General features: G+C 33.7%; 1 protein-coding gene and 1 non-coding gene across 4 annotated transcripts in view; both read right to left on the bottom strand.

Annotated features, from left to right (window-relative positions):
- CSMD3 (CUB and Sushi multiple domains 3) overlaps positions 1 to 12157 on the bottom strand; it is a 921636-nt gene that overhangs the window by 342895 nt on the left and 566584 nt on the right. For all 3 annotated transcript variants that reach the window (XM_053661036.1, XM_053661038.1, XM_053661039.1), the window contains 3 exons: positions 6524 to 6711; positions 3497 to 3685; positions 859 to 975 (listed from right to left, as the gene is read on the bottom strand). In XM_053661036.1, coding sequence (XP_053517011.1) covers positions 859 to 975; positions 3497 to 3685; positions 6524 to 6711 — 494 coding nt within the window. The remainder of the gene's footprint in view (positions 1 to 858; positions 976 to 3496; positions 3686 to 6523; positions 6712 to 12157) is intronic.
- On the bottom strand, positions 5982 to 6088 carry LOC119038823 (U6 spliceosomal RNA). Its single transcript, XR_005080491.2, has one exon. It is a non-coding gene; the product is annotated as a U6 spliceosomal RNA (small nuclear RNA).

Here is a 12157-nt window from a genome sequence, read left to right as displayed (position 1 = left end):
ACTACTTCTCCAAAGTAGTTTTTTAAATGAACAAATCGACTCTTTTTTTGAATATTAGTATATGCAGATTTTCTGGTCATTTTAATCCACTGTTGTGTTGATATATTATGATGGCCATTTTCCCACCGTTAAGTTGTTGCCTTAATCACTTATATTGCTTATGTACTGCCTTGGTTGTGCTGCATGCATGAACCCTACTTAGTGCCACTAGGCCTTTCATTTCTTTGTTTGAAGAACATTGATTAATGTCTACCATATGCAGAGTGCAATTCTGCACCCTGGTTCATTATGTGAGCTGTCTCTGCAGTTCTGGTAGAAAATTTAATAGGTGATGATGTCTAAGATGGTTAAAAATCTCTATGGCAATACAATTATACATATTATGTCATATAATCATAAACACTTTAACAATCTAGTGTGTATAAACATGTACCTTTTGCTGTACAGTTCGTTCAGCACTTCCATTTTGAACCAAAATGTATGATCACACATTTTGATATAAACTTTTAAACTTTTGAAATCAACCTTTTAACACTCTTTTAAAACTATGCCAGAGACAAAAGCCATCTGAGATTTCTTTGATTTGCGAATTCTAAGTAACATTAGTTTAACACATCAAAATAAACTAAGGCTTTCTTATCACCATTCTGGTGAAAACATAAGCATATTATAATACTATAGAAAAGTTAATATAATCCTCTGTTGCAGTTACTCAAATTGAATATTGTTTTAGCATATTTTACCACCGATTTTTCTGTTTTTCTCATGTAAAATGACATTGTAAAGGACAATGGAAGAAAAATAGATGCAATAAAAATTCAGAAGATAGCCCAATTATCACTCGATGAGGAAAATTACCTTTTCCATGGGTTACAGCAACAGTCCATGTACAGTTCAGAGAATTTGGGTAGAATTCTGGGTAACCAGGTGATAAGATTGTTCCACTAGGTCCTCTAACATCTCCTCCACATAATGCTGAAAATAAAAAGAAATACAAATATATTATAAATCATAGTTAGGAAGGCAGAGCCGGAACATACCTCATGTCTCCTCCCTTGAAATAGAAAGAGTCTTTGACTTTCTTAGCTTAAGCTACTTCCTAGTAGTAGCAACAGTGTGTAAAGACCTCCTCCAACACTAGGAAGGCTTTTCATCCATTGCAGCAGCACTAGAGAGGGAAAGGTTCGTAGGAGCCTCTGAGAGTTAACACTGGCCCCAGAAAAACAGCTCAACTTGCCACATTTGAATTTGAAGTACACACTTAAATATTTCTAATGATAAGCAATGTTTGCATAAATTGTACATGAATAATCGATTGTTAACTAGTCCCCTCTTCTATTAAGCTTTAAGAAAACAAATTGTTAATTATATAAAATTCTTTTAAAATTCCTAATGGGATATTTGTCATTCTTCATAGAATTATTTTTAAAACAGTGAACTAAAATTTCGAAGGCCACTTCTTTTTCTTAATATTTTATTTATTTTTTTTAGAGAGAGGAGAAGAGAGAAAGAGAGGGCGAGAAACATGGTTGGGTTGCCTCTTGCACAGCCCCATCCAAGGACCTGGCCCGCAATCCAGGTTTGTGCCCTGACCAGGAGTCAAACCAGGCAGAAAGGAAAAAGAACTGGAAAGCATGGAATCCACGTGGTTAAACACCAGAATTCCATAATTAATAGTTTGAGCTTCCATCTTAGGCAACAAACACACATTAAGTACTTTGACCTGGGGCATAACATGAAATGACTTCAGTGTGAAGGATGGAGGCTGACCAAACAAGTTGGAGGCCAAGTTTAAGCTTGGTGGTAGCGTGATAACAACAAAAGATGAGGGTCTGTGTTGCTCCTGGGAATGCCAGATGTGTTCACATTTATTTTTAATCAATTTTAAGCACGTTAGTATACATAGGCATTACTTTTATCCCTGCTTCTCCTGATAACATTACCTTCATACTTTTCCATCTTGGTGAATTTACTCATGCCAACCATACGGCTTTACGAGAGCCTGGCAAACATACTATCTTTATACTGCTAATATTTGTCTCAATCATAGGAACAGATGAACACATGGCCTGGACAAATGCAACTGAAGTGTATGCTTCTCTTTTACTATAGTAACTGATCTGCGCATGGACTGATCAGAGATCTTTCCTGGGATTTTTCTACTTGGAAGAACAAATAAAAACTCTCATTTTTCTCTGATAATATGAATCTATACATTTCCAAATTACTGAGAATGTAATCTTCCCTGCCAATCTTCTGTGTGTAAAAAGCCTGACTGCAATTGCAATGAATTATCATGATGAATGGAGACTTGACTTGGGGTGCTGAACACATATACGGTGTGCAAAAGATATGTTGAGAAGTGTGTACCTGAAATCTGTACAATTTTTTAACCAGTATCATTCAGAAATGCAATAAAAAGAACAAAAAAAAGAGAAAAATGTTGTGAATATACAGAGAAATGCCAAAGAAAATTGAGAGATCTTGAAAAGTTTTGAATTCATGATCATAATTATTAATAGTAGGTATACCACCAAGGCCTTTTCTAAGATTTGAGTAGTTGTACAACAAATTCTGCTTTTATGTTTAAAACCAGTTAGAATTGAGTTCTGCCACTTATCATCACAAGAATGTTGGCTCTTACAAACGGTATTGTACCAGACACTGGGAGATGCACTGACGACTTTTTCAAACTTTTTTTAATAAAAACAAATTGGACTAAAGCTGTTACCAAAAGTGATAGCACTACAGTACTTGAAATTTAATTATAAAATGAATAGTGCAATCTTTCGCTTAGAAAAAGTAAGTATAGAAGCTGAAAACAGTGTTGTAAATAAAAATTAAAGCCCAGAGCTAAACAGTGCATAGATTTACATTATATGTGCTTTTTTTGGGTAAAGCAAGTATGAAAGCACTTCCTAGTCCTGGGGAAGCAGTTTCTTCCACTGTGTTTTCATGTGTCTTTTCTGAAAAATGAATCATTTCTTACTTATTCTCTGGGGAAAGAGAAAACTAAAAAGGACACTGATCTACTATTCATCATAACCAGCAACTTGCCACCACAGGGCAGCCTGGCTGCACTGTCCACGTGTTGTGCAGCTAGGTAGCCTTTGAGTTGGTACGCATTGTCTTCCAAAGCAGGAGGTAAATGCTCTATTCTTCAGTGCATTCCACTGGTGCCAATTTGACATTTTCAATGCTATTTTGTCAAAAGGTCCAAGCACACAATATGCACCTAAAATGATTACCTCAGCACATTAAAAAAAACAACCAGATACAGCATCGTTGAGCATGGGGTAGGTTTGGCTGGTTATCGATATGCATTCTTTCTTTTCTTTATTGATAGTTTGATCACATAAAATTGTCAAAAGTCAAGATTTCGTTAAACAATATCAACTATTTTTTAGTTATGTTAAATCTCATCTTTTATAAAGACTATCTGGATTTCTTTTTTGGTTTTAACTCACTTTATTTTGCATATTGAATGAATTCTTACCATCGCAGGTTGGAAGAGGATGACTCCACCAGTGGTTTTTTTCACATAGAAGGGGCTCTTCATGGCTCAGCCTGTATCCTGGGTCACAACTAAAGGAGACAGTAGATCCGATGGAGAAATCCTGACCATAGCGACGGCCATGTACAGGTATTCCAGGGTCCAGGCAAGAGTAAGTGTTCACTGTAACACCTGGGGAGCAGAGGGGATATGGCAAAAAGTAAGCTGGATGGGAATCAGGTTTGCTGAAATTTTTATCTTAGAACAACTGTGAACGATGATTTTCACTATTAAATCAATGTGCTCAGAGCCTTATTAAAAATTATGTAACAAATGTGTTTTGTTATTTCCTTTGACATCTCCACAAAGACCAAATTCAGGTCATTTAGTTATATAAAGTCTCTATGAAAATATATAATTATCAAACTGTATTATCATAAGTTATATATATGTGTGTGTGCATATATATATATATACGTGTATATATATATAATATATATGCATATATATTCATAGCATTAGTTAATGCTTCTTGAGCTTATTTTATTCCAGGGACTACACTAAAAATTGCTTCATTTAGTTATTAAGACACCTATGAAATTAGTTTTATCATGAAAATCTCATTTGCTTGTTAGGTGACTCTCACTCTGGAGCCCTTGCTCACAACCAATATTACACTTAAGATCTATAATGACTTTAAAGTTTTAATCAACTTTTAGATTGGAAGTTTGTCATTTTGATAAAAAATGTATATATAAAGAAGAGTAGGGTCATTTTGCTGTACTTGAAATCATGAATACCAGTTTCTTTCTAAGTAAAACAGTACTTGGTGGGACTTCCAATTGCCTGGAGAGCATTTTGGGGTCTCCTGAGGATAATCTCTCTTCAGATGTAAAATCTTTAGCTGAGACAGTATCATGACCATGCTTTTTCCTTTAATAAGACATGGTTTCCCAGTTTTGGCACTGCTGACTCTTGGGGCTGAATAATTCTTTGCTGTGGAGCTGCATTCTTCTTGCAGGATGTTTAGTAGTATCCCTGGCCTTGACTTGCTAATTGCCAATAGCATCCCTGCAGTCATGGCAATCAAGGATATTTACAGGTATTGCCAAATGTCTGTGGGGGTGCAAAAATGCTCCAGTTGAGAATTGGGATACAAGGTAGAATAAATAATTATCTTACTGTTCCTAAAAGGGAGACTTAGCAATAAATAATTACTGGTTAATTACTACAAAAATAATAATTAGCATTAAAATTATAGATCATATTCAATCTCATTCACATGAGAAAATATTTATTTGTATTAGTGGTCCAATTTTAAAATGAGGCTATGCAAAATACTAAAAGATAAGTTCAATTTTAAGACAGTAAAGTGTACATTTTAAGTATATTTATCAACCATATTTATTTCATTTCGATGCTGTTGTTAACAAGAAACTAAAATTTATCAGAAAACTTTATGTTCAACACAATTACTTCAGCCTGTTATACTCCTCTTCTAAATATGACCATTATTCTTTTAGGCACCCAAGGTTTTGAAATCCCCATTCATTTTTAATCCCTCTCAGAATATTCCTTAAAAAAATATGCCTGAAATTCATTGAAAAGCATAATGTCATTCATTCTCTTGCCCTACACAAAGCCTTCATTACTACAAGTATGTAGCATAAACAATAATGTGTGGCCTTTACTCCAGTATCTTCCACCTTTAATCTATTTTATATACAATTTTGGATGTATACATCCCTAAAACCTGTTATTTCATTGCTTTAGTACCCTACTGCTGCCAATGGTGCCAAGTTCATTACGTCCCCATAGTCATTCTTCATTTCCAGGCAGGTAAGTCTCCTCATCAATTTTGTTTTATTTCTCTGCCACAAATACCCTCAATTTTACCCTCAATTTACACAATTGTCTCATCTTTAACAGTCAAGCTCAGATCCACTTTCTTTGAAGACTTGATCTTCCAATGCTCCAGCTCACATATAATGTTCCTTTGTTCGGAACTCTTATGTTGCAATGATATCTAAGAAATCAGGTAAATGCAGGTTTATAGGGGTTATATGAAATGTAAATTATGGGAAAAGGAAGCTCATTTTAATTAATCAAAAGTGATTTTAATTATTTTGGATTACTCAGAGTAGAATTCATCAGTGAATAGTAGGTTAATGGTAGAAGGTTAATCCTTTGATTTTTCCTCCTTACTTTTCTAACTGACACATGAATAAGATTATATGTTTCTGGTATGTTCCCCAGTACCCACCCACCAGCTACAGAATATTTTATAATTGACTGACAACCAAATAAGGGAATGTTACAAAACTGGGAAAATCAAAAAGATCGTGGTAAATAGATAATATAATTTATTGACAAATAATTGTTAAATTAACAATTTTGTTCATTTCCAAAATTTAAAAATCTTCTAAACAAAACAATAAAATTGAATATTTTATTTTATTTTATTTTTATTTTATTTTGTGTGAAAAGGAAAAATATGGAACGCTTCACGAATTTGCGTGTCATCCTTGTGCAGGGGCCATCCTAATCTTCTCTGTATCGTTCCAATTTTAGTATATGTGCTGCTGAAGCGAGCACAAAATTGAATATTTTAAATGGAAAATGAGTGCAATAATTGAGTAAAATATAAGTGAACCAGTGAACTTATGAAATAAATGTTAAAAGAATTTCCCAATGTTCACACACATCTTCCACTGACAGTCACTGCCTATTAGCTTTTCAGACTATACATGCATAAGTAGCATGTGAGCTTATTTTAAACATATTGTTGTTTGCTACTTCTGGCATTTCCTTAGTATTTCTTTCATAATGACATTAGAGAGATATTGTTAGAAAATCTTTTGCAGAATTTGTTAATATGCACAACCTGTAAACTATTACCAACAAGAGCTTTGATTTTTAAAATTCTTTCTTTTAAAAGAATCAATTTAGTTCTTTTAACAATACAATGGTATAATCAAATGTAAGGAAAAGACAATAGAAAAATCAAAAGACATTTTTGGCAACACTTACTTTCATAATGAATCTTGAAACCATTATTAGAACGGCTGTTATCTGTTGTAAACAGCAGGTATATGAAGTTACTGCTGCTAAATAGAAACTGGGGCACTTGTGTGCCATTGTAAGATCCGAGCAAGGGTGACAGAAGATTTGGCCCATCATGAACTTCCAGGACATCATAGTTGAGTTCAGTCTGAAACCTGAGATTAAGAGACACACACAAAATATGTTTATTAGCATAACATTACATAGAAAAAATGATTAGATTATTTTCCTGAGATTGCTATTTAAATTACTATTTAAAATGTTCACCAGTTTTGTAATTTGCTTTAGCTTATCTAATATATATTACTTAAGATGTCATCATTTGCAAATACCAAAGTTATAAATTCTTATTCCTAAGAATTATTATTAAAAAGGTAAGTATATATTTGTTGCTTATAAGTAAGATTTCTTTCAAATGTCATTAACTATGCACAGTAAATACATAAATGGACTTTTCACCAATAAGGCATATTTTTTTGATTTACTTTGCTTTTGTTCTCATTTCTATGAAAAACTATATGATTTATATTTATCTTCAATCAGAAAATCACATGCTCATTAATTGTGTGTTTATATGCATGTATAATATGAACTTTGCTTTATATAGGGGTTTTGAATTTGACAAATGTTTTAGACATTAAAAGGCATTAATTTTTATATAGTTTTTATTCAAAAACAGTGGTTCTAATTATAAGTAGGTAATAATAATGATGAGGTAGTTGATGTTTACCAAGTACACGAAGCTCTACTAAATACTTTATTATATTACATTAGTTTATCTAATCCTCCCACTAATCCCGTAAATCAGCTCCTATTATTATTCTCACTTTGAGGGTGGAAACTCCTGCCTGCAGGACTTCACTGGTGTTGCATTTTCATAAATGACAGCGCTGAGCCTTAAACCCAAGCATGTCAGTTCCTGATCACTATTCTATGTTGGATACTTTTATTGTTGGATTTGTGTTTGTTATTGCTCCTATCATTTTCAAATTTATTTAAGATACAATTATTGTATACACTGAAACCAATACAGAGTTACTTTTAACATTTCTAACATATTAATAAAAGAGCCTTTTGCCTTTCTTCCTTGTACTTCAAGATTATACTGTATTCTAAATCTGGACCAGAAATCTTAGCTGTGAAAAACTTCATGTGGAATCATGGAAAACTGAGCATCTTACTTCCTTGCCCATGACACTCCTGCAGCCCAAGAAATTCTTTTCCTACCTCCGCCAAGGTTTTCCTACAGGTCTTATAGTATTCAGCTTAACCGTACCCTAGGCAGGCTATCCCTAAGCTTACAGTGTAGGTTAGTTACCTTACTATATTGCCACAATGTAGTGCCTTTTGTGACATTAATCACAATTATGTTCGCTTGTTTAATAACCGTCTCATTTAAGAATCTACAAGGTTCATGAGGTCAGTTGGTGGTGTTTTTGTCAATGTTTTGCATGTTTCAGATGTGCAATGAATACATATTGGATAAATACAAATGGATAAATCAATGTATTTTAGTGACAACACTATCTTTCATTTCTCTAGGGCTGTTAGCAACTTGATGAAAAAGCACTCAGTAACATGGAAAATGCAATTTTAACCATGCATTTTTATCCTTTGAAAATGTATTTTCCAAAACATTTTTAGAAACTAGGTATCTCTAGTACACTTCGGAAAATAATTTTCAGTTTAAATGTTTACTTATTTGTAGATAATCACTCTTACTATTAAATCTGCCAGTCTTTTCAGGATTATAGGATTAAACTACATTATTTTTCAGAAAAGCAGAATTAGGCAAATAAATCTCAGTATCTGGTCAAAATAAATTGAATGGAAACTTTAAAAATGAGAAACTTTATTTCATTATAAGATCTCTGATGTGATTTTGAACATGGCATGTAAGTGTTCAATATTGAATGTGTAATTTAAAGCTATTTAAGAAGTACAATTGATGGCACAACTTATATTTAAGTCCTTTATTGATCTTGAGTTAATTTTTGTGTATAGTATAAGTTGATGGTCAAGTTTCATTTTTTTGTATGTAGCTCTCTAGATCTCCCAATACCATTTGTTGTATGGGAAAATATATTTGCCAATGATACATAGGACAAGGGTTTGATCTCTGAAATATATAAAGAACTCACATGACACCAAACCAGGAAGACAAACAATCCAATAAAAAAAATGGACAAAGGACCTGAACACAGGCATACAGAGGAGGATATACAGAGGGCCCAGAATATATGAAAGGATGTTCAGCATCAGTAGACATCAGAGAGATGGAAATTGACTTCATACCAGTCAGGGTGATTATCATAAACAAAACAACAAACAAGTGCAGGTGAGGATGTGCAGAAAATGTAACCCTAAAGCTCTGTTGGTGGGAACACAGACTGGTGCAGCCACTGTGGAAAACAGTATGGAATTTCCTCAGAAAACTAAAAATGGAACTGAGTTTTGACCCAGAAAATCCACTGCTGGGATTATACTCTAAGAATCGTGAAACACCAATTGAAAAGAACCTATGCACCCCAATGTTCATAGCAGCACAATATATAATAGCCAAGTGCTGGAAGCAACCTAAGTGCCCATCAGTAAACAAGTGGATCAAAAAACTATGGTACATTTACACAATGGAATACTATGCAGCAGAAACAAAGAAGGGACTCCTACCCTTCATGACAGCACAGATGGAACTGGAGAGTAGTGTGCTAAGCGAAATAAACCAGGTGGCGAAAGACAAATACCATATGTTCTCACCTATAAGTAGAACCTAATTAACAAAACAATCAAGCAAGCAAAAGAGAACCAGGGACATGAACATAAAAAACAAACTGACAGTGACCAGAGGGGTCAAGGGAGAGGAGATAATGGGAAAAGAAAGGGAAGGGTCAAGTTAAGGAGCATGTAAAAAGGACCCATGGATAAAGTCTAGAATTGAATGTGGGAGGTGTAGTGTGGGTACGGCAGGAGAGAACAATGGGGAAAATGGGGACAACTCTAATTGAACGACAATTAAAAAAAGGGAAAAGTACAATTGAAATACCTTTCAATAGATACCCATTACATTCTGTTAAGCAACACTTGGTAAAACGAATGGATTTCATAAATTTATCTTACTTTTTATTTTGAAACCTGGAATATATTATATTTGTTCAAAATAACTTTTCAATAATATAATCTAAGGTAGGAAAAGTATAGGAAGACAATTATTTGTACAAGAATGCACAGACAACTGTGCATTATGAATCCTTTCTTTCATTGTTTAGTAGTCCATCTATCATAGTCTTTAAATTGGAGTTTCACTTTGATAGCTAGTCAGCTGATAATAACCAAATTAAAATGCACAGAAGAGTCAGGGATTACTTTGAACTGAAACATAAAGTGACTTAATTCTTAATAGAATAGAACCATTAACTGGTGATATAGAGAACATTGTTCAGAGAACATTGTTCAGTGAAACTTTATATAGAAAATTATCACAAATTTTCCCTAAAGAACTATAAAAACATATTATGCTAACAAAGGAAATGAAATAGGGTTGCACAATAATTTGAATTTCATTTGCATTTTAAAATTGCTGTTTAAATTTCTCATGAATTGCCTCCATCTAATGTTCATTTGTTCATGACATTAACAAATTTATTGTTATAAAACCACTGGATGATATTTAACAATGAAGCTGGGTCTAATTTTACCAGTTACATGTTATCTTTTAAAAAGATTCTTGGTATTAATCCAAACCTGATCTGACCATATTGTGTTAGCTCTCATAAATTTAAAAAAAGAAAAAAAATGCTCTCTGGAAGACTGACACTGACTACTTGTGGTCAAGTATTATAGTTGAGGACAGGAAAAGGACTGGAAGAGAATAAGAAAGAAGCAGGCTTGGCATGATTAATAGTACAATAAAACATGCTCAGGTAGGAGCTGCTATATATCGAGAAAATTTCAGAACTGTGGGAAGACAACAAGGCAAACATTTCTCTGTGGGTCTAAAGACAAGACTTGTCAACAGTGCTTGATTATGTGATGAAGAGATAAATGCTAAAAAACACCACACATGTTCACTGGCATTATTGGTATTCTGTTTATACTTGATACGCAATTATATTTTTGAAGATTTCAGTGACTTGAAACTACTTGAGACTATCTCAAGTAGCTAACTAATGGCTACCATGTTTGTAATGTTTTTTAGTTTTTCTTTTTTTTCTGTAGATTCATTCTGACCAACCTATACTACACAGTATAAAAAATTAAATCAAGATAACTATGACACCATCTCAGTTATACTATCTGATATTTTAAAATTCCATTGTAACATAATTAATTTAAGTTATTCATGAGTACTGTTACTGTAAATAGCAGGTGGAGCCCTGGAGAGTCTTCCCCATTGGTCAAGATGGTGGCGGGGGAGGTTCTTATATTGAGCATGATGCCAAAAGCTAGAATTATGAATGCATAGGCTCCTGAGCACACCAAAAGCTACAAAACTAACTGGATGAAAAAAGTCCTTCCTCCCTAACCCTGTGTGGGCCTCAGCTAGAACAAGAAGATTGAGATGGTTTCTGAGGCAGGAGTCCACCATTATCTGGGGTTGCACAGCACCTGAATAAAACATCTTTCCTACTGCACCAGCATCTCCCCATGAATCTGGCTTTTGTGGCAGCAAACAGCGAGCCTCTGATTAGTTCGTTTACAGTACTAGAAAGCAAGTGACATAATAACTCTGTAAAAAATACAATTCAGTATTTGGAACCAGATTCTATTAAAAAATATTATCAGAATGAGAAGGACTATTAAAGAGTTGGCAGTGTCCTTGTGAGAGCTTGGCTGGAATTCAAAAGGAAATAAGGTTTTTCAAGAACATAATTCTTGTTATATACTTCCGAGATTACTTGTTCCTTAAAACAATTGTAAGGGAAAAATGAAGCACCAAGATACTAAGGGTCACTAAACAAGGAAATGATAGATGATTTCATCTATCTGATATCAAAGTGACTATTTCAGGATGCTACCCTAATGGATCAGACGCTCATTTATTTGCTAACTTAATGAATTCCCTGGCTCAGAGTTTTGCTACTGAAATACTACAAACCATGTGGACAGCTGTTTAAGATGTGGATTATTTTAAGGAGCCGATTATCTAACAAAGCACATGTAGTGTAGGCAGCCCTGAAACAAAATTTCATACCTTTAAAGGGTCTTAGGAAAGAAGAAATGAAAGATATTTAAATAACTTTCCCATCAGATAGCTGCAACTCAAGAATCTTATGGGTTTGTTGTGTGTGTTATGTGTGTCCAAATCAATCATCAGAGCATAATTCTACTGTGTTTATATATTTATATGCTTACTCTATGAATGCAATGCTTACAGAGGTTTCTTTCTGTTTTAAAGGAAGGTGTTATGAAATGGAGTCAACAATATAATTAAAACACTATACAGATACTTCTACTTGGATTTCTGAAAAGCAATCCAATCACAGATCAGAAGCTTCGTTCTTGTAGTCATTGATTGATATTACAATCATTTACCTTACAGATAACTTGTAATGTTAATCCAAAATCAGTAATACTTATTTCCTAGGAAAAATACAACTAATG

Source organism: Artibeus jamaicensis, unplaced genomic scaffold, assembly GCF_021234435.1.
Source record: "Artibeus jamaicensis isolate MK-2021 breed Jamaican fruit bat unplaced genomic scaffold, CSHL_Jam_final scaffold_916, whole genome shotgun sequence".
Taxonomy (NCBI): Eukaryota; Metazoa; Chordata; class Mammalia; order Chiroptera; family Phyllostomidae; genus Artibeus; species Artibeus jamaicensis.
This window is presented reverse-complemented; position numbering and strand designations above follow the sequence as displayed.